Raw genomic sequence first — 25,645 nt, 5'->3', positions numbered from 1 at the left:
TGTGCTTCTTTTACTAAGTATTTAAAAACAAATGTTGGAAGGAGGAGATGGCTGTAATAAACTCTCCTGTCCACCATCCAGGCTCCAAGCAAGCGGAGGGAAGGAGCAAATAACCCTCATATATTTAGTAAAAGATGGGAAAAAAGGATTGATCAAATCTTTCCACTTTGCATGAGGGCTATCCAGATGTGCCACGAAATGCAGCATGAAGAATTGCCATCTCTACTACACGCTCATACCTCTGGGTCAGCTGGAAGTTAGTCAAGAGATCTTCCAGTAAGTTGGCTTATCTGTTACTTAGTATGCTGGTCAACAGCAGACTAACAAGGATAATGAAACATCCTGATTTGCGCTGGTCTGAAAAAAAAATTGAGCGGGTAGCTGAAGTACTTAAATTCAGAGTGCAGGTGTGGGAGTTTTACAAAGAGGATGATAATTAAGCTTCTTGGAGATTGAAGGATCTTCTGCATATGCCATGCAACTCAGTGCAAGAGGAACTCTGTAATCAGAAATACAACAGTAAAAAAATTCAGCCTTGGATTTGGTTTAGTGGCATTGCAGTCATCCGACAGACTAAGGAATAAGAGACAGATTTGATTTTCTTTATATCAGAGAGAACTTGGGCTGTAACCCCAGAAGCTGTCTCTAAAATGGCCCATCTCTAAGGAAAAAACAGCAACATCAAAGGCTCCATTCCTGCCTCCATTCCAGGGAGAGGAAAATGCTAAATGTCTCCCAAGACTTTCCCTGAGGGAGGTGTTTAAAAAGTCCAGAACCAAACTACTCCATCCTCTTGACTTTTTTTCAGCGGTGTGGCATACCCAGACTGTGTCTGACAGGTTCAGCCAAGAAGAGAAAACCCCAGAATCCCTCAGATCATTTTCCGGAATACCTTTACTGGGGCATAAACTAAGAGGTTAAATTGAGATGCAGTAGGGTAGATTTTCATCCCTTTACACTATGGTTTATGGTTCATTCATCATTTTGCAGAACATTTATGTTGAAAAAGGATGGATTTTAAAGTATGAATATTTTTAGGTATTTTGCCTAAATATGAGCTGTCTCAGTTAATGGCATTCTAGCGCAAAACCAGTGTGAACGAGATCTGAGGCAGATCCTGTGAGATTGCACCATGTAGTATTCAGCACATGGGAGATATGTACTGCTCAGAGAAGACAGTACTAAGGTCTGTGAGCTGGAAATGTAGGTAGGGAAAAAAATAAACATCTAAGCTGAATGAGTTTATCTTGAAACCAACATAGTTACTCAAAGATAATTGCACCAGTGCCACATCTTAGAACATGATCTTGCTACACAGTTATACTTCCAATGGTGTTGCTCAGCTGTATGATGAGTCAAATGTTATGTTCTCTGTGCATTTGCTATTCAAACTGCATTCCCCTACAGTAATTTTAAATACCCATAATAACCTGTCTTTTATCTTTTTCCTAATTGCACGGTTACCATGCTTTGTTCATTTAAAGAGATCATTTTGTAGCCTATGAACTCAATATTTATCAGAGTGGCTTGGGGAAACAGTATTGGTAAAAATTGCTCTCTGTGTTAGCCTATGTTCAGCCAAAAAATCATTGGATTTTTCTTTTTTTAATCATTTCATTGGTGACTCGTATTAGTGGTGTATGACCTTCTGTGAGTCTCACGATTTTCATTTGTAAGGAAACTGGCCAGAATATTCTGACAGCTATTATTGATTGGTGATGTTGCTATTGCAATGTAAATGCTGGAGGACCCTGACAAAATGACATTTCTGTGATAACTGAACATGCATTCAAAATAAACCGAAGGCAAACACCTGACTGCAGGTTTCATTTAAATCTTACCTGTTTTATTCTTGGAGGAGGAGAAGAGGGTGGCACTGATTTTATGAGGAGTACTTATCTAGACCATTCACCGGTTTCATCTTTAATTGCAATTCTGACACTAGCAGAGAAGTCATGGCTCACTGCAGCCAAAAAAAGAGTGCCGAGCCCTCCTGAAGAGATGAGTAATGAAGGATATGACAGCTTCCCAAGGTTACAGGTAAAGCTGTGGCAAGCTGAGGTTGCTTCCTTCCTCTTATGTGCCTCCAGACGTTTCTTCCCTGGCTGATAAAATTGCATTTTTACATGCAGAACCCACACCAGTATAAAAGCACTCTTTCTTGGAAGTGAGTCAAGTCATGTGGTGACCCAGACCCTCAGGTTACCTGCCTGAAATTGGAAGCAGTGTAGTGCTTTGCCAATAGACAAAATTGGCTGTATAGCATCCGAGACAGTGAGGCTCTGGGCAGAAAAGAGACAGACAGTGGGGGAACAGAGATGGGGATGCTAATGAGAAAGAAAGGGCCTTCTAGGTTTCCTGTTGTATTACACACAGGCGTCCATCACCCATATTGCCTCTGAATTACAGGGTTAATTTCACTTTTTTCTGGCAGATCATATACATGAAAAGATGGTAATATGTACACCTTGAGGCAGAGCTTTGGGACTTGTTTCATGTTACTTAGGAAGTCCCTCAACACTTTCTTTAAAAACTCCTAGATGGCTTTTTCTTTATCCTTTATTTCGTATCCAAAGCTATTGCTGATTCAGGTCATCTTGCCTGAGTTCTTAATTGAAATCTAAAGGCTTCAAGCATCTTAAATAAAAAAAAAAAAAAAAGGAAAATACCCTGTACTGCAGACACACTGAGCCTGTGGTTTCCCCTCTTTCATTAATATGATTTTGACACAACATCCCGCATAGCTGCAAAGCAAATCAACAAACTCCCTGCAATTCTTCCTGCCATTTTTTAACTCAGGGAGGCCACCAGCAACTTAATAACTAGCTGTTGTTATTCACATTTAACTTCTTCATTTTAAAATAAATGCTTAATTCAGGTATTAAGTGCCCTGGAACTGCATTTTTAGCTAAATGTATAGTTTTATCTTGATTGTTGAATATGCTCTGCTAGGTGATTCTCTCCACAGAATTTAGTGGGTTTTGCATGAAGCTGCATCTAATCCCTAGCCACGGCAGTGCTGTGGTGTGCTGTCATCAGAAGTGTTTAGGACAAGAACAAGAATTATTGATCCTTAGGTCAGCCGTCAGGTGCCTTTCATGAAGTTAGCCAAGGCCTGGTCCAAGCCTGTTTGACTTTGTAGGAAGGCTCTCATTGATTTCAGCTGGGATTTAAAATAGGACCCAAAGGAGAGAAATCTCTTGTCCTATGTTTGAAGAGCTTTATTCATGGGGAAATAAACAGCAGAGCTGTGCTTCTTTGCGCCCCTCCTCAGTTCTCACCAAATGGACACCCAGTTTATACCAACGAAAATGTCTTCTGCCAGCATAAAGGTCTTCTAGTTTAAGCACTGTTTGCATCACTAAATCAATGTTTTATTTTGTTGCCAGCATAAGAACATCTATTTTAGGGATTCTACAGCCCACTCAAGTCTGAAGTGTAGAAAAGACCTGTATTACAAGGACCTAATTCTGATGCAAGTTATTTAAAAATAGCACAGTTTACACTGTTTAATTGCACCCAGTTACCACTCAGTCCTCTCCTGTCTGCTAATGAAAAGAGAACATGCTAGGCCCATTATCTCTTTGCCCCTTTGCTAAGATACTTGTCTTCTGGTATTTCAGCATTAGCATGGGAACAGGGTGTACATGCATGAAATTACCAGTTTTGTGCTAAGTTTTATAGGTCATCCCAGTTTGGATCTAGATCGCAGCAAAAGTCTCCACCCTCGAGCATGCTAGAGAAACTCTTCGATGAACAGCCACCATGCATTTAATTTTATTTCCTTTTTGGCTTTCACATAACAGACCAGATTTCAAATGTTAGCATTTGATGTTATAAATCATGGCGAGGCATTGGTGCTGCTGGTCTTTCTCAGTGTATTCTGCAATTCTTTAGTTGGATACAGAATGTGGGAGAAGTATCAGCTGCTATGTTTGAACTAGAAAACAGCTGCAAAGGAAAAGCAAAGAAGAAAGGATGTGTCCTTTCTGTGCTTCTTTATGATCCCCCTTGCAGGAGGAATGGCTTTTTTGAGACTTCTGTAAACTGCCTTCCGGTTAAACCCATGATTTTAAGAACACTGAAAACTTCAGCAGTTTGCAGTAAGGTTTATCTTGTGCCCTCCTTCCACCTTCCCCCGGTAACTGCGTAAGCCTGCAGGTTTATTTGTTGAGTTTTTTAAGCATTTTCAGGCAAAATTGTTCTGCCATTTCCAGGAATGAGTTTAGAGAAAGTTGGTTTGCCTATGATGAGAAAGTTGGAGAATCTTTTCTTTGTGAAGATGTGTCTTTTTGAAGCACTGAAGCACTGGAACATGGACATGCAATTCAGTAGGTACTGGTTGAGGGAGAGAAAAAAGCTGTTTTCGGGAAAGTCTCTTCTGCTTATTGCAGTGAAAATCCACCCAGACTTACCTACATTTGGAAGGATGCAACTCAGTGTGCTCAGCATTTTGTGACAACTTTTCCAAAATATTTTGTGTATACTGGGGAATGTTTTTTCTTGCCTTTGCAAAGTTCCTTTCAGTTCAGCTCTTCAGGGATGGGAAATGCAAGAATTAAAGATGCCCATGCAGCCTTACTCAGATGTCTTGGAGCGTATGTGTTATGATATAGATTTTAATTGGAATGATTGCATACATTTTTCTTCATCAGTCACCTGCTGCCTAGTACTAAGTGATCTGGAAAAGAGTCGAGAGAAATGTTCTAAAGAATAGCTTGTCTCATCTTGATGTAGATGCCTAAAGTAGGGCAGGTGAAACACATCTTTTAAATGCCAGTTTTCTCTGATGGTTGTAGAGGGAGTTTAAGCCTCTAGCTCAGGTGTAGCTACCTCAGGCCTGCTTCTACAGATGCCTGCGTTTTGGTGCAGTGAATCCCAGCGTAGGTGTCTCAGATCGGCCTCTCCGGTATAATGGATGCTTTTGACCTTCATTTTATTTGATCCTTATTTGTTTAGCTGTACAGTGGGGAAAATGCTATGCTTTTGCTCTAAAGGGTGGTTATAAGATAAAATCATTAATAAACGTGTGTTGTAATGAATATTCAGAGGCTGCACCATACAATAGCTCTCCCCCACCACGTATGCTCAGAGAAGGATTAGAACACTGTTTAGTAATTAAGGCACGAGCATGGAAAAAAAAAAGGAAAAGTGTTGCTACTCATTAAATAGTCACTGTCTACTTTCCTCATGAGGCTCTTGAAGGAAAAAAGAATATGTGATTATTTAATTAAAGAAGGGAGGTAAAAATAAGTTCATCCAGGCAATATTCATTCTGGGGTTCATTAAGTTTGAAGTGCTTTGTGCCCACATGGTGACCATAATATTTTCCTTTTAATGTCATTCTGTTTGTAAACAGACACTTCTGAGATGTTGGGGGGTTTTTTTATGTGCATGTATTTTTACAATGATTTATATTGATGTTCCGCTGATTTTAATCAACTCCTAATTCATTCTGCATAAGCACAGTTTTTCTGTTATGGTCAGCTCAGCAGTGTAGAATGGAATAGCTGCCTTTTGAGCACCGTGACCTCTAATTTTTCAAGGGCTTTACAACTTAGGTAAATTTGTGTGTTTTTCACTGGCTAAAAAAAAAAAAGAAAAAAAACCCCACACCCAGGCTTTTCACATTTTCTCCTTTACACAAATTCATTAATTACTGAATTACAAATCTGTGTACCTTATGAGCACTGGAATATCTTCAAAAAGAAAAAAGTCATCAGACAGGGGCATGAGAAGACCTGGAGTCCCTCCGAGCCTGGCAACAGGAGCTGCTCTGGCAGGAGGTAAATGGCTTGTCCTGTGGCAGAAGATGAGCCACATAGGAACCTTGCCAAGGGTGACCCTGGCAGCAAGCTGGCAGGCTGCCTGCCGAGGAAACAGATGAAGCAGTGCACTTCTCATTGCTGGGACTCTGTCAGTTATGGGGTGCTGGGTGTCTAGAGGTTATTGCTTGGTTGGGATTTGGGGAGAAGAAATGTGGGGAATTGTTTTTGCTGGAAATGTACGCTGCAGAGAACAGGGGATATTGAGATCTTCTTTTACTTTAAATCTGTGAATGCTCCTAATACTCCTGCTTCTGTATTGCTTGGAACAAGCACTGGGAAGGGAAGAGCTGGGAATATATAGACAACAGGTAAGCAATCCTGGATTATTTTTGCAATGTGGGATCAAAGAGCTTATGTTCAGGACCGTGGCTTCTGTGTTGGATTTGAGGCAATTTACCTAAATTACTTTCTCTATTTCATTGAAGTATTTTTGCTGAACAATATGGTTTTGCTCAGGCAATAGTAAAGCAGAAAGAGAGGGCAGTTAATAAACTTTTTTCCTGACTCATTCTACCAAAGTTTCATTTCATGAGTGGTTGGCATTGAATGGCAAAATATCCTGTGCAACCTCTGAGAGCTACAAAACTCTCACTCTGCTCCTCAGTGCATAAATATCAAGGTCAGATCTCAGCCTCAACCTTCTGCATGGTAGCATTTTATACCATGGCTGTGCCAATGCACCAATTATTTATAAGACAGCTGTGCTAGAGCACAGATTATTGAAAAGAGACCAAAGCTTTTGGAGAAAAAAGTGGTACTGATAGTATGAACTTGTAGCATCAGAAACTCATATTATCCATTATGGACAACAATGTAGAGTTTACTTTAATTTTTCTTTTCTTCTGGTTTATACTAACCAACAGGCTTTGCAGAGGAGTGTTTTAGACTAGTCTGAAACCTCCGGTCTGTTCAACCAAATCAAGTCTGTTGATTTCAATGTTAGCAGAAGCAAACCCAAAGTCAACTTTCCAAGGCAGAGACAGCGCTTAGCTTGTGTGCAGAGGTCACTAACGCATGCAAATAATAAGTAATTGTGAATGTATCAGACAGTATGGGTCAGTACAGAGGACCCTTGAGCAAGGTCTAGTCATGCACATTAAGTATGCCAAGCAGCCCGGTCACATGGGAGTGGGGCTGCACTTGGGTCAGCCACCCTGGTGAGAAGCTGACATGGCTGTCACAGCCCCGGCACCTCACCCATATGGCTCTGCTGCTTCCAGGGCTTCAGCTCCCACCGGCATGGCGGGGAAACAGGGATAGCTCAGGTATCTCACTACCGCAGCGTTGAATGTCCTTATTTACCTTAACTGTTTCATGTGCATGTCAGCTCTCTTACCAAGACGTCCAAACTCTCCAGGGCACAACTTTGCTCTGAAGCTTTTGGGATTATCCGAGACGTTGTTATCCTGGTAGGGCCCTGGGCAGATGGGAACTGTCAGCTTGACACAAAGTTTGAATGTTTGCTGTGTTTGTTCCCATCTGTCAAGTGCTGGCAGCAAGGGGCTTTGTGCTCTGTAGGCTTTTGAAGAGAATCCAGTCCCACTCTAATTATTACTGTTCCCGTGAGATGGAAACTTAGGGTCATTATGGCAGACAGATATAATTCATGGGTACTGCAGCACTTCATATTATCTACAGTAGTGTGTACTTACAGGCATACTTTCGAGGCTGGCAGATGTAAAATTTGACACACCCACTGTGTCTTAGTTTGCAGGCAGAGATGCAGATTGTGTTGTCCTTATTTGTTCGATTTATTGTGATTAGTCAGGTACAGAATGGTGCAAGAGCTGGAGTGTTCTGAAGAATTCTAAGTTCTTGTGTATTTTATTTCCTGTCCTACTTGCAAGAAAAAAATAAGTGTGAGTTCTTTTGTACATATGTACCTATCTGTTAGGTTGCCCGGAGAAGTTGTAGATGCCCCATCCCTGGAAGTGTTCAAGGCCAGGTTGGATGGGGCTTTGGGCAAGCTGGTCTAGTGGAAGGTGTCCTTGCCCATGGCAGGGGGGTTGGACTAGATGGTCTTCAAAGGTCCCTTCCAACCCAAACCATTCTATGATTCAGTGGTTCTGTGGTGTTATCTATGTTTTGTGCAGTAGAGAAAATAGTGTTTTATATTGCAGGGTCTCAGCAGAGGAATTTACATATTATTTGCACCATGTTGGAGGTCTGTCTTATTTTGGGAGATGATTTTAAAAAGTAATTATGTCTAAGTTCCATTCCTGGAATGAAATGCAGGCAGAATTCCATCACTGCTGAGTTCTGCAAACATTTCAGAATCAATCTAATGCTACGTAGTGTTTCAGGGTGGTTTTCAGGAGCCATCCTTCAATAGAAAGGTGGTGTTTGAGGCCCAGGTTGCCAAATTAACCATAAAGGTGTATTTATAGGCTCCCAAGTTCTGAAATCATGTGCTGCCATCAAAAGCGGAGATTTGAGTTTTCAGAATTTTCTATGTAGTATTCATTTTCAATGTAACAAGGAAAGAAATTGCAGAGCCTGGGCTTATTTAAAATGCATTCAGACTAGCCTCAATGAGGCAGATCCAGAATCTTCTGTACAGGCTCCATCCACTATGTCCCCTCTCTGTTGTAAATTCAGCAATAGATAAATTGGATTTTAGATTAACGGGGCAAAAGGAAAGAAAGATACAGATAAATTAAGAGATTGGGATTTAATACAGCTTTTGAGCAGAGAAAGGACCCAGTAAAAGTGAAAGATTCTGAGCATGTGTCATGGTTTAACCCTACCCAGCAGCTAAGCACCACGCAGCCACTCACTCACTCCTCCCTGGAGGGATGGGGGAGAGAATCAGAAAAGAAAAGTGAGAAAACCCATGGGTTGAGATTAAGACAGTTTATATGTAAAGCAAAAGCCACACATGCCAGCAGGGCAAAACAAGGAATTTATTCCCCACTTCCCATCACAGGCAGGTGTTCAGCCATCTCCAGGACAGCAGGGCTCCATCACACGTAACGGTTATTTGGGAAGACAAATGCCATCGCTCCGAATTTCCTCCCTTCATTCTTCTTCCCCCAGCTGTATATGCTGAATGTGACATCATATGGTATGGAATATCCCTTTGGTCAGTTGGGGTCAACTGTCCCAGCTGTGTCCCCTCCCAACTCTTTGGGCACCCCCAGCCTCCTCATTGGTGGGGTGGGGTGAGAAGCAGAAACTGCCTTGGCTCTGTGTCAGCACTGCTTAGCAGCAACTAAAACATCCTTGTGTCATCAGCACTGTTTCCAGCACAAATCCAAACCATAGCCCCATACCAGCTACTATGAAGAAAATGAACTTTATCCCAGCCAAAACCAGCACAGAGTTAGTAGGAAGAAGGAGCATCCCAAAAATTGGAGAAAGTCTTTTAAGCGAAAGGGATTTAGGCAGATTTTTGTGGTCTGAACGTGAGAGAAAGTCTGAGAAAGTTCACAAGCAGATTTTGAGTACATCCCCACCCACACTGGCGTGAGTACTTTGAAGGCAGGGACAGTTCTTCAACTGGTTAGCAGGCATTTCTGAGCTGAGAAGGATGATGGGGCTAAGGTTGCAAAGTATGAAATTAGGTAAAGGCAGTTCCTAAGCTTCTGCTTTGGAGAACTCGGCTGAATTAGAGGCACATAAATGAACTGCAGGAATTAGGTGAGAAGAGGAAAATGGAAAGACTGTGCCAGTCAGTTGACAAGAATATGAAGTTGCTTGTGTATAGGGGAGGAGATAGGCAGCACATTTCTTTAGAGAGTAATGTCTCGATTTTCCATTCTGAGGTTGAGAGGTCCCTCTGATTTCACTATCACTCATTCTGCTGGCATCCTCTTGAAATTATTCCAATTTTTCATTTTTGAAATCTGATTATTCTAAAGCTGAGAGGGTGTAAAATGCTATTGGTGGTTTTTTCCTTAGCAGAAATTTCATGTTTTTCTGTGGACTCTGTGAGCTTTCTTTCAATTAGTAGCCCAGCAGCTCCAGTGCCATTACTGGCAATAAGGAAAAAGACACTATTTTATATATTTTTTTAGTACTGTTTTTGCCCCTCTAAATTCTAGCTGAGCTGGGTAAAATTAGAACAACTGTTGTGCTCTCTACAGCCTACCTGCAACACACAGATACTCCATATTCAAGAGAACACTAGGAGCACATGTATTTTATGGTAGGTTATAAGTTGGGCCTTGGAGACTGCCACTGACCCTTTGAACAAGAACAATATTTAATTTTTAAATAGTTGTTTTATTATTAAAGAAACTACCGCCCTCTCTCCCCAAATATTGTATGCAATATATAATGCCAGCTTACTCTGTTCCAAAATATATTTTAGGGTAAAGTCTCACATGTCATTAAGCTTATTAATATTTTTTGTATTTTAGCTCTCAGGGGAAAATTAGAAACACTGTCAATGACTTTTAGCTTTTCAGAAATCATTATGAGAGCTTACTAGCTGGCATCGATTCCAGTTTTCCCATAAGATCTGAGATGAAAAAGGTTACTCTGCTAAATGAAGCATGAACAAAGCCAGGGTGCAAACATTATGCAATATTAGTAGAACAGAATACCAAGGCCAGTACTGTGCATCAGTGCCCTGTGTGTGGTTCATTTATGACCTTTACAGTCACAGAAGTATGAGGAATCAAATAATATTGCTCTGAATGAGTGATAATGGCCCTACCCAGCTGTAGGGCATCTTGAATGTTGTTCCTATGCCCTTTAGACACTGCAGAACTCTTACTCCTGCTTCTCTTCCTTGCTGCTACTTTCCCTCTTGAAACCATTGACCATGATCCCAATCTCAATTCCTCAATTAGATCACTTTAAAAAATAGGTAATTAATATTTCCTTCTTTGCAAAATGGAGATTAGGGATTTGTAGAGAACAAATTATCTTTGGAGTACAAGGAAAGGGTATTGCATAAATAAGCAGCCTTCAGCCCAAAAAAATTTAGTATCTAAATAACCATCAGTCAGCTCTGTGTGTGTAAGGGAGATTTAGCTAATCATCTGGTTTCGTGTTAAATATCAGTGAATGAAAATGCCCCTACAAAGGAAATTAAAAATGTTAGCAAGATAGCCTAAGGAGTATTTTAGGATATGGCTGAAAAACAGTGCCCAAAGTGGTTTTTTTCATCTCTCTGCATCTGTGACCTGGTGAACTACAAACCTGGGCAAAGAAGAAAGGTGTTAGTGGAGAGAAGCACAAAAGAAAGAGAAAAGTGGAGAAAAGCTTCCCCACCCCCAGCAAATCGTTCTTTAGTCATTTCTGGGTTTAGCTCTTGTTTTGCTGGAGACCATGGAAAAGGCAAACAATTGGAGGAGGTGGACCACCTACCACTAGGTCAGTCTCAGGGAAACATGAGAAGGGAAACAGTGGGGCCATGGTACAATAAAGGATTATGAATCTCGCTACTGCAGATAGGGATATGATCTTGCCACTGGACTCTGAGGAGTTGGGACAACTTGAAGTGTATCGGTCTTACAGAGAGAGCGTTTTAATGGACACAAATGATGTTCTTTCTGGGTTGGTGATCATTTGAAGAGAGGTAGTCCTTAAGAACACAATAAGGAAACTACATGGAGGATGACAGGATTCATTAAGTGCAGTTTAAGATACTGTTTGACAGTAATGAATAATCTGTTGGTTAATGAAGAAAAGTGGATGTGAATGCACTCAGAATCCCTGAGTGCTTTTATGTTGCTCCACTGTCAGCTGAGAAGTGCGGTAAAGGGCCTTGCAGAATGATCTGTATGGAGAGTGTCACTGCTAAAGCCACAAGTCTTTGAAACAAAATTCATCCAGTCTGTTAGAAGTTCTGCCTATTCTTTGGGTTGGTTACCTGGGCTCAAACTTGTACAACTGGCCATGAATTTTAAATGCCCTGTACGAAATGTATCAACTCTGATTTTTGCATTTCAGCCATCTAGCTTTCCAAAGGAATGGCAAATACTCAAAGCTCCTGGTGATAAGCCTATGGTATATTTGGAACCTGAAATTTTGAGCCATTTCTGTTAAAAAAAAAAAGAAGCTTTTAACATTTCAGCTCCTGCTACTTAATACAGGAAACAGGGATGCTAATCCCTAACACGCTGATTCTGAATGGACTGACACAGCTACACCTGCTGTGCGTTCCCCACCATCAATTACTCTGTAAATATTCTGTTGAGACTGAGATATGGCAAATAAAGGCCCAGAGTTGGCTGCAGGAGCTGGGACTGCTGTCATCCTGTTCTGTGCCTTACACACCAGACTGACCACTGCGGTTTCTAAGTACCTTCCAGTTGTGCACTGAGTGCCGACAGTGGCGTGTTGGTTGTCTCAACCTTTCTACGGTAAGAACCGATTGCAGTAAAGTGTTTTGTATTGGACCCTTTCTGTAACTAGTACTGGCTCACATACAAAACTACACACACCCTCCTACATTCTGTTGTATTTTTGTTAATGAAAGCAAGTTCAAGGAAATGGCAATGCATTTCTGCATTTAAGGACTTGTGAGGGTCCTTCTGTGAGAGTTTACTCAACAGGTTCCTTGGGGAACAATCAATGACTGTCCCATATACATCAGAGCTGTAGCATGTATGATTGCTGAGCAGGTCCTGGGAAAGAATCATTGATTTTTGTGAATTAAAAAAGACCACAGAGAGAGTAGAGGAAAGCAAGAATAAAGTGTAGGGCATTTGGGAGTGATGGAGGGGATTCAAACTGATTTATTCAAACTGATTTGCTGTAAATGTTCCAACTTCTTGCTTTTAAAGGACCAAGTGTCAGAGATTTCAGATTTTTTCTAGTTCTCAGCAATCTTCCTTAACTTCACTAAAGTACACCTCTGTGATCCACCCAGCTACTGGTCCAGTCTTTGGATATTGGTACTGGAAATGGTGCTTTAGAGTTAGAAGAGGTTTTTCCTTTTAGGAGTGTTACAGAAAGATATCCAGCTGTCATATGACCTGAGCTTAATGAGGCTTACTGCTCTGAAAGTATAATCGGAGTGTCCCATTGTTCTAATAACATTATGCTTTCTTGACTAGCATGAGGCACATACGTACTAGGTATAAAAATTAGGGTTACAGAAAAAGAGAAGGTAAAGAATCGGGTGTACTGATAAGAACTGAATGGACAAAAGCAAGCTCCTACCTGAGGGAGAGATTGCTCTACTTGCTATCTGTGGGCTGCAAAGATTTTATATGAGGGGAACAAAGAAAGATGTGAGGAGCAGGAGAGCACACTTTTTTGACTAAAAAAAATTATTTCTGTGAAATAGCGGTTTCTAGTTTGACAGGAGTGAGACACATTTAGATCTGCAAATGCATTGCTACAAAAGCATCAACCTTTGCATGGGAGAACTGCAAGGTTTGAGGAACTATGCATTTATTTACTGCTCTGAACCAGTGCACACTTGCTATATTTTCTTTTTACTGCTTTCAGTCAAAGAATCACAACAACAACAACAGAGGAGGCTACATGGACATGCTGTATACAATTTTAAGGTGAAAAAGTTGTTAGCCTGTGGATAGCTAATAGGGAAGAAGCTTGGCAAGAGACAAATCAGTGTGAGATAGTACGGTATCCACTTGTTTGTCACTCACATCATTGCTAGAAGATACAGCAGCATGCAGGCAAGATCAGTAGCAGTCTTGTGGAGCTGTGTGTTTCAATGGGTTCAGCTGGCTCTTTAAGGTCAAAATCTGTTTTGATATCCTTCCTCCTTGTCTGGCTCTTTTAAGCTGCTCAAAAAAATTATTCGTACCTTGTGTTGCCATGACTTTTGAAAAAAATAATTATGCAAAACCTTCCAGGTACAGAAGTGAGAAACTGCAGAGCACAGACAGTAGCAGCAAAGCTCAGTGTTCCTACAGGAACAAGCTCACGGCATCACAGCACTTCCCAGTTTTACGTACAAGAAGGCTTTGGGAAGAAAAAAAAAAAGCATCATAAACTAATAAAGTTTGGTTTCCTGTGGATTTAGTGTCATTATTGATTGCAAGCTACTACTGAAGCTTTTGCCTTTTTAGGGCATTTCTAGGTACTGTTTCACATGTGGATCCTCTGCTGCCTAATACAAGCAGCTCACTTTTTTTCTTCCCCACTGTGGGAATCCTAGAGGTTTGCTGTCCTCCACCACCCACCAGTTGTTGAACTGGATTTAACAAGCCATGAGGATAGGTGAGGATTAGAAGATACATAGATTTACAAAGACTTAAAGAAACACATGTAATGTGATCACTTTATCAGGCTAAAAAATTTTTTTTCAACTTTCAGAATGATTTGTGATTATCTTTTGAGGTGAGGGAGGGTGGTGACACTGCTTATTTTATCCAAAACTTTTTGTATATCGTAGAATATGTTTACACATCATAAAAGTGTATTCAGAATAAAACCCCTTGTTGCTAGTGATTTAAGCTGTCAGATAAAAAAGGTGTGCTACTATCTAGCAGAAGAAATGTATTAGCATGCAGAAAGCAATGCAGCTTCCTCTGGGAGGTTTTAATCAAGCCTCTTGTACTGATTGAGATGCAGTGCTCAAAAGTGAGAAAAATGATTAACAAAATCAAAAATCTAGGGCATTTTTCACGCAAACATTCATCAGTATATCTTATGTAATTACATAGCCAATAAATCAGCATAGTGTGTAAGTGCTTCAGTCACAGTATAAATATCTTAATGACTGAAACATCTTCACACATGAATAATTTATACCTGTATGATTCATTTTTCATATCCATGCTTTGCTTCAACATGATAAACTAATCCTTCTCTGTCAGGGAATGTGTGCTTGATTATTGCCTTCTGATTTCTCGTCCTTGTGTTTATTTTCCACAGTTAGACACACTCCATTTCTTCTTTTCTGACTCCTCTAATGTAGTTATCTTATTTATTCATCCTGTCTGCCTTGGTTTGCCTTCCCAGTGCATTTCAACAGGCACCTGGGAAATAACGCTAGGGCATAAGCTGATCGTGCGTTTCTCAAGTAACTTGAGAAAGGAGCAGCATCTTGAAAGATCTACTCATTCTCAACAGATACTTGCATTTAGTTTCCTCTCCTCAAGGCAATCATTACAGAAAGAAGTTGCGATAGGCCAATATAAAGTTGAGCTTTGCCATTTTCTAGATCGATGTGAGTTCAAACCTTTGTCACAATACTGGTGACAAACATTGGTTGAGTCATCTTCCCATATGTTTGTAAATGCAAGCTTGTTTGTAGCTCCAGAAACCACTGGAATATTCAAGAAGGAAATAATTGTTTGTTAGCATGGCAACGGGAATTGGGAATTCTTAAATTCTGTTCTGCTTATTTGGCTGTATGCAAGTCACTGCGTGCATCCTGCCTTACTTAGACCCCTAAACAAGGCGTCTAAGGAGTTTGATTGTAATAACCTCCTCCTTTAGTTGCTAGAGAAAAAGTAGCTGCTGAGGGCAGTTCATCCAGCTTTAGTGCCTGAAGCTCTAGGCAGGAGTGCTACTGCATGAACTCTCTTCTTTTGGATCACGATTTAAAGTTCGGTTCAGATTTGTGGAGCAGCTTATTTTGGTAGTGCCTGTAGAAGCTCAGTTTTTAAAAAGTTAGCCTCAGATGGGCACAAAAATGAATCACTTTTAGATTTAATGGGCATTTTCAAAAATACTAAATCTCCCCTTCAAACCCTCAGCTTTCTAACTGGAACAAAGACAACAGGAATATAAAAATGATTTCAAGTTGTGGGGGAAAAAGGAGTTCTATAATAATTAACTGATGCTTTACTGGTATTGTATGTTATTCTGTCCAAGTACCTTTTTTCACTCCATTTCTATATCCAGTTTACCTACATTACTCTAGGAAAAGCACCTTAGCTGAGTGTTAGTTAATCAAGCTCTCATTCAATTTCTGGTATCATCATATAGCCTGTTAGTTTTGTACAGTAATACACTGTTTCACAGTCTTTCTCTTCTGTATTGGAATTACATTTTTGGGCTAATTTTCTAGACTTAAGACTGAATGGAATATTGTATATCTGTCTTCTCCTCCATACTTTGAAGCCGGGTTGCACTTCTTTTACAGCTTCGATCTCTGGGACTTCTGAGAGACATTGCAGTTGAACATTTTCTTAGTATTCGTACAGCAGGCTCCAGTACTCTGTGAATACAACTCTCTCCTGTTTGCTAGCAGGACATTTGGTAACTTTGCTCCAGCATAAGTCTTTGTTCATTCATTTTTTCCTTATTCTGATTGTAAGCACCTCCAAAGGCTTCTGATATCACTTTCTTTGTCTCAGTCTTTTTATGTCCTTAAAGGACACCTTCGCTTACCGTATCTCACTCTACTGCGATCAGTTGTTGATCGATGGGTATTGGTTAGTAGGAGTTCTCAGGCAGTCTCCAGAATGTACTTCAGCCTTATCACTGCCTGCTTTGTTTTGGCATTTAGGAAGCAGCCTGCTGTCTTTTTTCTTTGTTCCGTCTAGCACTTGTCTCTCATGGGCATAGTTCCTCACCATAGTCGTCAATCATGACTGTTGCTGCCTCCTATTTTTCTGTTTTCTTTTTTCAGTGTTGGTCATTTACTGTCCGTGCCCTGTTGCAAGTCAGTACTTTATCCAGTGACAGGATATTACAAGAATCTTCTGAACCTCCTCACGTGCATTTTGCTTTAACTCCTACTATTTCTAGCTGTCATGCCTCCTGCACTTTCACCATTTTCTCCTAAATTGTCCTCTTTTTTTTGTGAGGGATTTCTGGTAGACCCTTTCTTTGACTTCTTCATTTTATTATAGCTGTTGTCCACAGACCTTCCTGTTCTTTTCTGAAAATTAATTTAGCATCCTTCTCTAACCTATTCATTTCTTTCAGATCATTTTCTACTTTTTTTATTAATTCTGTTTCTTCAGCATGCCTGTTTTAAATTCCAGATAATTTTTAGCTTCAGTTGTTCAAGAGAGTGATTTGCTAACACATCCTGGTTCCCTAACCATCTCTGATTCTGACACATTCAGAAGCTTCTCGACATCCCTGATTCACAAACTTCCTCTTGCTTTTATCATTTTCAACATTAAGAGCTGATTCTTGAAGCCTAACCTGATGCTATTCCGGAATTTCTTTATGTGGCGTGTTGTCTGGTTAGAGAAATAGAATATGCATGGAGATTTTATGGGGGAAAAGATGAAAATGGCATAAATACTACATTGGTACAATACTGATCTTTTGTTGTCTAATTTTAACAGATTCAGTAGCAACAGCGTCTGGGCCACTGCTAGTTGAAGTTGCCAAAACTCCTGGTGCTGCTCTTGGGGTTGCACTAACTACCTCGATGTGCTGCAACAAACAGGTCATTGTCATAGACAAAATCAAATCTGCGAGTATTGCAGACAGGTGAGTGTGACAGAGGGCTGACACTGCAGGTCCATACATCCATTTTATTTCTACTTTCATTTGGTTTGGTTTTAAAGAAACCCTTCCCTTTTTTGATAAAATTGTCTGAACCAGATGTTCTCAAGGTTGCAGGTCTTAAAATTAGCACTTTGTCAGATCATTGTTCCATACTGCCGAGTGTAAGACTTCCAGGACACCGCTTACTTTAGCTCATTCATGTAGTATTCAATGACATAAGCCAGCCCCCATGTAATACGTGACTGTCTGCTTGCACTATGCAACACAGGAGTTTAGAGGTCTGCTCTGACTATGAAATGTAATGCTGTGGCAGAGATTAGTGTTTAAAAAAATAAATAACCCACTGGAATTCTTAAAGTAAGCCTACAATATGGAACAGCTGTCAAGGGAAGTAAATTTTGAGGCTTTGCAACCTTGAAGTGTTCTTTTAGAATATATCACTCATTCTTGTGGCACAGTGAAATGGAACTCCTTATGTCTGGATTTTTTTATTGATATTTTAGAATACAACTGAGGTATTAGGAAGACTGGCTTCTGTATTTTGAAGATATTTTGCTGTAATTTTTCCACTTCATTTAAACCTTTAACTAAAACCATTTAAACCATTAAAAAAATGATAGATATTTTTCCCCAGTGGTCTAAACCTCTGTAACAGAGCTGTGAGATCTTTTCTGGGGTGCGTGCGTGTGTGTGTGTATGTGTTTATACATATACAGTATATTTCTATATACATATCTCTATCTAAAAATTCCTTAAATATTACGTTTCAGCAGCAAATTCCTCCTGCATGTCCCCAGTCACCCTACCTTGTAACTCCTCTTTGACAATGGTGCTTTTGGTAGCACCCACTTGTAGCAGTGAGTCTACAGCTCCTCTGTGGGCTTTTCCCTACAGTAGAAACTTTGAGAGTGACGGCCATTGATCCAGGGGTGTTCTCCAGTTCAATGGTGCAGGATGCTTTAATTTTCTCCCTCTGTTTTTTCCCATTTCGCAGGGGGTAACCAATTAAAGGAGCTGTCCACTTGACTGGTACGTCGGGATGCTGACTGCTGTGTTTGCATTTCTCAACTCATCCAGTAGCCAGTCTCTTGAGTGCAGCGAGATTTAGCAGATAGCCCCCTCCCCACCCCACTCCTCAAGTCACCATGCTAGCCCTGGTTTCATTATTTGTTTGACTACTGCATAATTTCATCGTCATTTACAGCTTTTGTACTAATAAATGTTTGAACTATAACTCAAAAAATGATGAACTGGGTGCTTGTGTGAGGGATATGTGACCAAGTTATTTGAGTCTCCTCAAGCTCTTCTCATTTTATTCTGCTGCCATTCACACATATTTTTATAGTCAGCTACCCCATTCCAGTTCTGTGAGTGATGTCTTGGCATATACTGTATTAACTGAATTGTTTTTAAGGTTTGTACTAATAGATATAAAGTCTGACCAGTGACAATGCCTACAAAACACAAATCTCTCTCGAAAAAAAAGAACACGTTCATAGTTGTCATGACCAGTTTGAAGGCAGTAAAACTCATTTTCCAAGCAAAGAGCATACCTGATCATACCGAGTTTTTCCCCTTTTATGTAGATGTGGTGCATTACATGTAGGAGACCATATTCTGTCCATTGACGGCACCAGCATGGAGTACTGTACGCTGGCAGAAGCAACGCAATTTTTGGCTAATGCAGCGGATAATGTCAAACTTGAGATTCTTCCTCACCACCAAACACGGCTAGCGCTGAAAGGCCCGGAGCACGGTAAGAAGATCCGTAGCACCAAATAACCTTTTCTTTTTCTGTCTTTTACTTTGCCTGCCCTTGCTGAATGGCCAAGAAAGCTATTGCGGCTGTTCTGTCTGTAAATGTTCTTTCAGCTCCCCAGGTTATGCTTCTGCAGTTTCTGAGAAGCTCTGTGTTTTCTCGGCGTTAATGTACCCTCCGAGATTCCTATGGATAGAGGGGGAAATGTTTTACTGAGAAATGGCTCTGCATACTTGTAGATGTATGTAAAGACACCTGTTGATTCTACTGTTGCAATCGTTGGCAGGGGGCGACTAGGTACTTCAGTAAATGAATGTCTAAATTGCTTCTTAAATTTAGAGGGGGGGGGAAGGACCACAGCCAACTTCTTTTCAGTGTATTGACTTGATAGTCTGTTATGACCACTTCATTAATGACACCTGTTCTCCCCTAAAATACCTCAAACCCCTCCTGTATTTTCTCTTGTTAATGGCATTATTATTTATTGCTGTCATGGGTTAAAGTACGTACGAGATTGCTTCACAGGTTCGTTGTCAGTGCTTATGAAAAAGGTTTGTTTGGAAACAGTACCCTAGATCCCAGCCCTTTTTCACTGTGATATTTATTTCGTACCAACATACTTGAAGAGAATGGCTTTCCATTTTCAAATCAAATATATATAAAATGTCTTAGTATTTGAAGATGGAGACTGCCTGTCTTGTCTTCTAACTAATCCTGAGGAAGTAGCTAATTCACAGTATTCATAAATGCAGTCTAAAATACCGCATGTTGATGGATGTCAAAGAAGTAACAAGGGTTATCAAATACACAAAGAATATGTACCTGTGTTGCAGCATGAACCAGTGGTACCATTTTCTGAGCCTGCAGTACTGCATTTCTGCCTCCTTTAAACCAAGACAGGATTTCTGAGGTCGAGAAATGTCAGTGATGGTAAATGTTCTTGGACACCTATCTAAGATCCAGGTGGTCCCTGCATAAGTGATGCTCTAGTCAGTTTGTCAGAGTGATGAATATTGACCTGAGGAAACACTACTCTCTCCTAGACCAGGATGAACAAAAAGTAACCCTTGCGATACCGTGATCTTCCATTATTCAGCTGCACCTCTTTCCCCTTTCCACTTAAGCTGGTTAGTGGGGCGAGGGAGCAGGGAGTGATACTACAGAAGCAGAATGAGATGGAGACCAAATTTTGCAATATATTTCCATTCTTTTCAGTTATGACAGTACGTTGTAAACAGATCTTTCATTTTTTTGAAGCAAAGATGTCGCACAATCAATTTCTGGCTGGTTAAAGAACCTTTGAAGAGTGGGGTTTTTTGGGAAGATGAGTACCAGGGCCAAAGATTTGTGTAGATGATTGTATTACTTGAAACAGTTGGTTTCTTAACCAACATTTAAAACAAATTGATGCTGTTAGTGTTCTAGTCACCTTGACCCAGTGTAGATGCGTAGAAAAAGCCACGCTCTTGCCATGCTAGAGTTAAGAACTGGCCATTATGAAACTGTATCAAGGGGATCTGCAAAAGCTACATGAAAGTATCTTTTGGGGAGAAATCTCCCTAGGGTGATAAAGTTGCTTTCTTCAGTAAGGCGGAATAACTAGGATGTTCACAGCCCTTCCCAGCCCCTCACCAGGTGATGCTACTTCAATATCACCACCAATTCAAGATGTAACATGCTTTATGGAAGCAAGTACCCTCTTGGAAACAACCTTTCATCAGGTGCGGTATGGCCTAGATGCTGCAGAGTTTGAAAAGCTCCCTTTATGTGTCTGGGATAAGCTGTCTCATTAGGGCCGTATATGTTGAGCTCAGTTATTGGTCTTATGGGAACATGCTAGGAATTTAAAATGGGCAGGAAAGTCAGTATATAAAATAAATTGAAATTTTAGCCCTAAAATAAAATGGAGAGCACTATAAAGAATCAAATTTTTTTTTCATTTTTTTTTTCCTTTATACTGTGCTGCTGACATTCATTTCTCTTCCTGCCCCATTAGTTTTATGTTCATTGTATGCAACCCTGGGTTAGAATAGCTCAAATTACTGCTAAATTACTACGGTTACACACGATAGGATTTTCTTCTACAGAACTTTTGTTGAATTGGGATTATCCTTCTACAAGCTGAGCAAACTGAATTTGTGTACCTTCCCACTTAGTAGGACATTTTTATCTCTACTCTCAGTGTGAAAATAAAACATTTTAAAAAAAATCAAAGACTACCAGATAATTTCCTGCTGGAAGCAGTCTTTTTAATTAAAGGAGGCTCACAGCAACTTGAAAATAATGAAAATCCACCTGGCCAAATTGTTCTTATCAGATTTTAATTTTTACACCATAGTTAAAATTTGGAAATCTTACTGTCTGTGCATGTAATCAAAGAGATGGTCTCATCTGAGAAGATACGCTAAGATACGTATGGCCATATCAGGCTACTGCTGCTGTTCCTGGGACATTTCTGGCTGATATGAGATTTTGCAGAGTTTCTGAGGTAGCTGGCGCTGGTGCTGGGGGGTGAGGTACCCTGAAGTGCCAGGGCCTCTACAGTCCTGACCACCCCACAAGGCTGTGGGGGTATGATGGACCCTGTACTCTCCTTTTCCTCTCCCTTCCCTGGCACGTACTCCTCGCTGTAGTGACAGGCATTGCTTTTGAGTCATAGATTCATAGAATGGTTTGGGTTGGAAGGGACCTCAAAGATCATCTAGTTCCAACCCCCCTGCCATGGGCAGGGACACCCTCCACTAGACCAAGTTGCCCAAAGCCCCATCCAACCTGGCCTTGAACACTTCCAGGGATGGGGCGTCCACAACCTCTCTGGGCAACCTGTTCCAGTGTCAGAGGAGGGTTAATATATTCAGACAATTAGCAGATCATTACTCATGTAATATGAAGAGAAACAAAATGATAGCTTTTCTTCTGGCACTGTGCAGTGCTGGCAGCAGTGGCTACCCTTTTCCCCCTTATTTTGTCTCACGGAGTGAGATGTGAACATGAGGTGTGGGTCCAACCTATGCAGTCAAGATTTTTGGCTACTGTTACAGTCCAGCATGGGGTGATATGTGTCTGCAGCCGTCATAGATACAGCAGGTAGCAGAGAGACACAAGTCATATAGCTCATGGGCCAAAGACTGTAACTTACATTTTATAGTGTGGGTGAATCCCTCGGTATTTTTAAGACAAAAATTCAATGAATAGTTCCCTGTTTGAAGTGTTTCTGTATGGTTCAGCAAGGACACGGCTACATGGAATTTAGTGATGAATAGACTGTATTTAATGAAGGGTGACTTCAATCATTTTCCTTTAGTATTTGACACATCAACTGAAATGCTTCCCATTCTCTTGGTAAATACTGGCCTTCACTTTTGGCATATCTCAGACTCCCCATACATAAAATCAGCAATTAAATATGGTCTCAAATTTCATCCAGAAAAGGATCATTTTAAAGTTTTGAACATCAAGTTTAAAAAAACCCCAACATATTAAATTGCACATCCAACTAATCAATAAGAACTCTTTTGTTTATTAACGAGGCTTCAGGATAGAGTTTTCCTGCTGCTGGCCCAAGGAAGTTGTTTACTGCACAGCATAGCGTAAAGCCAACAATAGATGGTGGCAAAATTAAAATGTCAATGCAGTAAATTGAAATGACTGGCAAGTAAACATCTCCATTAACCTTCAGTTAGTGGTCATATGTAATACCTTAGTATTTTCTAAGGAAGTTTGCAATCTTAGCGGCTAAAGCCAGAGTGAGATTAGAAGCTGATTCAGTACTAATCTTTTTTAAAACAAATACAAGAAAACAAAAACCCAATCAGAAGCATTTATTCTGAGAAAAAAATATTATTTCTGTTCCTAAAGTTAGCACCCCTTGGTAAGAAGACAAAACCAGGTTATTTATTATTTCATTTTATTTTATTTTCAATTTATTTTAATTTTTGGACTTTTTCATTTGTTTGTGCAATTCAGTTACTGTTCCCTCTTCTCTGGTCCTTTTGTTTTCTGATTTTCCATCATCCCTTCATGCAAGCAGTGAAGGTTCAAAGAAGCGACAGGCAACTTACCTGGGATTCGTGTGCCAACAGCCACAGCAGCCTCCTCACCTACCACCATTATAACACCTACCACCCTGACCATTGCAGGATGCCAGCCCTGAAATTCCAGAAAACGCCTCCTCAAAAAAGCCTTCGTAATGTTCCACGCTTCTTCCTGCTGACATATTCTCTCTTCTTCTTCTTCCTCCTCCTCCCTCCCCTCTTCTATCACTCATACTTTTTCTCATTTCAGGCACTAAAACCTTTTCAGTTTTATGGATGCTACACTTTTTCATAGCCATGCCAAGGTTATTTCTGACATTTTATGCTTTTTCCTTTCTGTAACAAGGCAACTTTTGTAGATAGGAAAAGGCTTAAAAATTTGGAATGAATCAGCTCTTCTGCTATATGAGTAGACCGTTAGATTTGAGTAGTGTATATAAAGCATGATTTTGAATGCAAAGCATTGCTTACAAATCTTTTGTCAGAAATTACCTACTACAAAAAGGCATTTCTAAAATCAGCGTATCTAGACATATTGATCTGCATTGGTTCATGGATATGTGTTGAAAAATTTAATTTAACATGCTTCACATAAAATAAGTTGTATACAATGAATGTACTTTTGGTATCTACAGTATCGTTGTTAGCTTCCAGCAGGTATTTTCATCAAATGCTGGCTATACTTTTACCTAGGGTCACCTGTGTGGTTTAATGTCTTTGTTAGTGGAAATGCACAAACCGTTCCTGTGCATCATACACATTGTTTGATTCGTTGATGAGTTACAGGCACGTGCTGCACTCTTCCGTGAAGACTGAGTGCTGTATGCCAAGTGTTTGATTTCTTACAGCAGCTTTGGTGTCTTCATCCTTCTCTCCTACCTCCATGAGTGCATACAGCCTGAGTTCCCTGAACATGGGGACCTTACCTCGCAGCCTCTACTCCACCAGCCCACGTGGGACAATGATGAGGCGGAGGATGAAAAAGAAGGACTTCAAAAGCTCCTGTAGGTGGTAACAGCATTTGCTAAAAACATGCAGTGAATGGGTGGAGGAGGGGGAGATACAGGAAAAAGGTACAAAGTACCTTAATTTTTATATATATTTATATATATGTGTATATATACACACTCTAGGCAGAAGAGGGAACAACTGAAGTTTCTGTTAAATGTAGGGAAACATCAGCATAAAAATTATTTGTCTGATGCTAAAATGAGATGAGTAGAAGCCATGCAGCTTAACTATCTCATCTGAAATATATAAAGTAAAGTTTTCTGCAGACAATTCTGGAGGAGTTTGTTATACCGTTACTGAAGTGATTTTCAAATTCCTTTTTCAACTCTTTCCATTTCCATCAGAGAATAGAATTCATAGCTGAATAGTCAAAAACAGATTGCTGATAAGCTCAACCAGCTATCACATTATGGAAGGAGAAGAACTTGCCACAGTACCTCCTAGGTAGTTTTAATGTTTACATCTAACCATAACCTGTATAGTCATTTTTGTGAGGAAGAGCAACAAGTAACAGTGAAGACTAAATAGCCTTGTTTCTGACCACCCGCTGGGATTCAAAGCATGGATTTCCCATGAGTCAGTAATTTCCCAAGCCAGGGTGGATATATTTCAGGCTGTTCCACCTTGCATATTGCTAAGTTTTCAGTGGACCAGAGAGAGCGTGGCTGTATCAGCGTGTTGTTTCCCAGACTCCATGTAAGTGCCGCCTCTCCTTTTGGCTTGTCCATCTTCATGTGATCCTCAGCAGCTCAGTTCCTCCAGAGCAGGGAAGTGAGAACTGCTCTGCAAATCATCTGCTCCGGCTAATAATGCTCACAGGTCCACTCTGGAAAAACTGAGCTGCTGTGCATTACAGAGCTGCTGCCCTGTATTAAAGATTTCCCATGGTCATAGCAAAATCAGAGTAAACCAGCAGCCTCCAACTAAGGCCAGTCACTATGGAGTTGAGGGGAAATGTTTGAGAGGAACTGAGGTTTTGCTTTCTTGCAGTTTTTAGTTTCTTGCTTGTTCTTATTTCTTTCATAAAACAAATATTTTTACATAACGTTTGCCTGTAAGTACTTTATTTTTAATCAGATCAGCCATTTTTCACAACTCATCTGTTGACATGTTAGCTTCTAATGCATTCTTTTGTGTCATGGGGAGACAGTGTGTCCATCCACGCTATGGTATCAGTAGAGGTCCAGCTTTTATGTGTCCTCATGTGCACATGAGAAACAGTAGTAATGTTACACTAATAGTAATTGATTTGAATAGTAAAATAATGCTGGATGCAAAAAATAGTTCTTTGGTTGTGCTATATTATAGCTGTTCCATCCAACAAAGGGCTGTTAATCCTGAAAGCTAATCCTATTATGGATCTTGGAGACAGCTATTACTTGTGTTGTTATATTTTTCAGATATTTTTCCTTCAAGGAAGCCTTGCCCTGCAATTTGCTATCCTGCAAAGGCTCAAAACAAGGCCAGTGACATTCGATTTAAGTGGGACAGGCGGATAAGCACTGCAGCCCACCTGAAAGATTCCTCAAGTCAGAAGGCCCTGGGGATGACAGGCTGCTGTGATTAAACAAATCTCTAGCTAGGAAGAATTAGGATGAGGCTTTGTTGTGGGGTAGTTTATTATGCATTTGCATTGTGAGGTCTGGATATAGAGCATTACAAAATATGTG

The 25,645-nt window shown here is 40.3% G+C and overlaps 1 protein-coding gene across 11 annotated transcripts in view; it reads left to right on the top strand.

The window, feature by feature from the left end:
• The window catches only part of GRIP1 (glutamate receptor interacting protein 1), a 328,500-nt gene that overhangs the window by 262,140 nt on the left and 40,715 nt on the right, over positions 1 to 25,645 (top strand). For 3 of the 11 annotated variants that reach the window (XM_054816071.1, XM_054816062.1, XM_054816041.1), the window contains exons 8-11: positions 17,006 to 17,153; positions 18,758 to 18,927; positions 22,961 to 23,116; positions 23,816 to 23,968. In XM_054816071.1, the coding sequence (XP_054672046.1) occupies positions 17,006 to 17,153; positions 18,758 to 18,927; positions 22,961 to 23,116; positions 23,816 to 23,968 (627 nt within the window). Of the gene's footprint in view, positions 1 to 17,005; positions 17,154 to 18,757; positions 18,928 to 22,960; positions 23,117 to 23,812; positions 23,969 to 25,645 lie in introns of all 11 variants that reach the window. The other 8 variants (XM_054816110.1, XM_054816051.1, XM_054816035.1 and 5 more) reach the window with 3 other exon arrangements.

This window comes from Grus americana, chromosome 1, assembly GCF_028858705.1.
Source record: "Grus americana isolate bGruAme1 chromosome 1, bGruAme1.mat, whole genome shotgun sequence".
Classification (NCBI taxonomy): Eukaryota; Metazoa; Chordata; class Aves; order Gruiformes; family Gruidae; genus Grus; species Grus americana.
The sequence above is the reverse complement of the archived record's forward strand: the minus strand, read 5'-3'. Positions and strand labels throughout refer to the sequence as shown.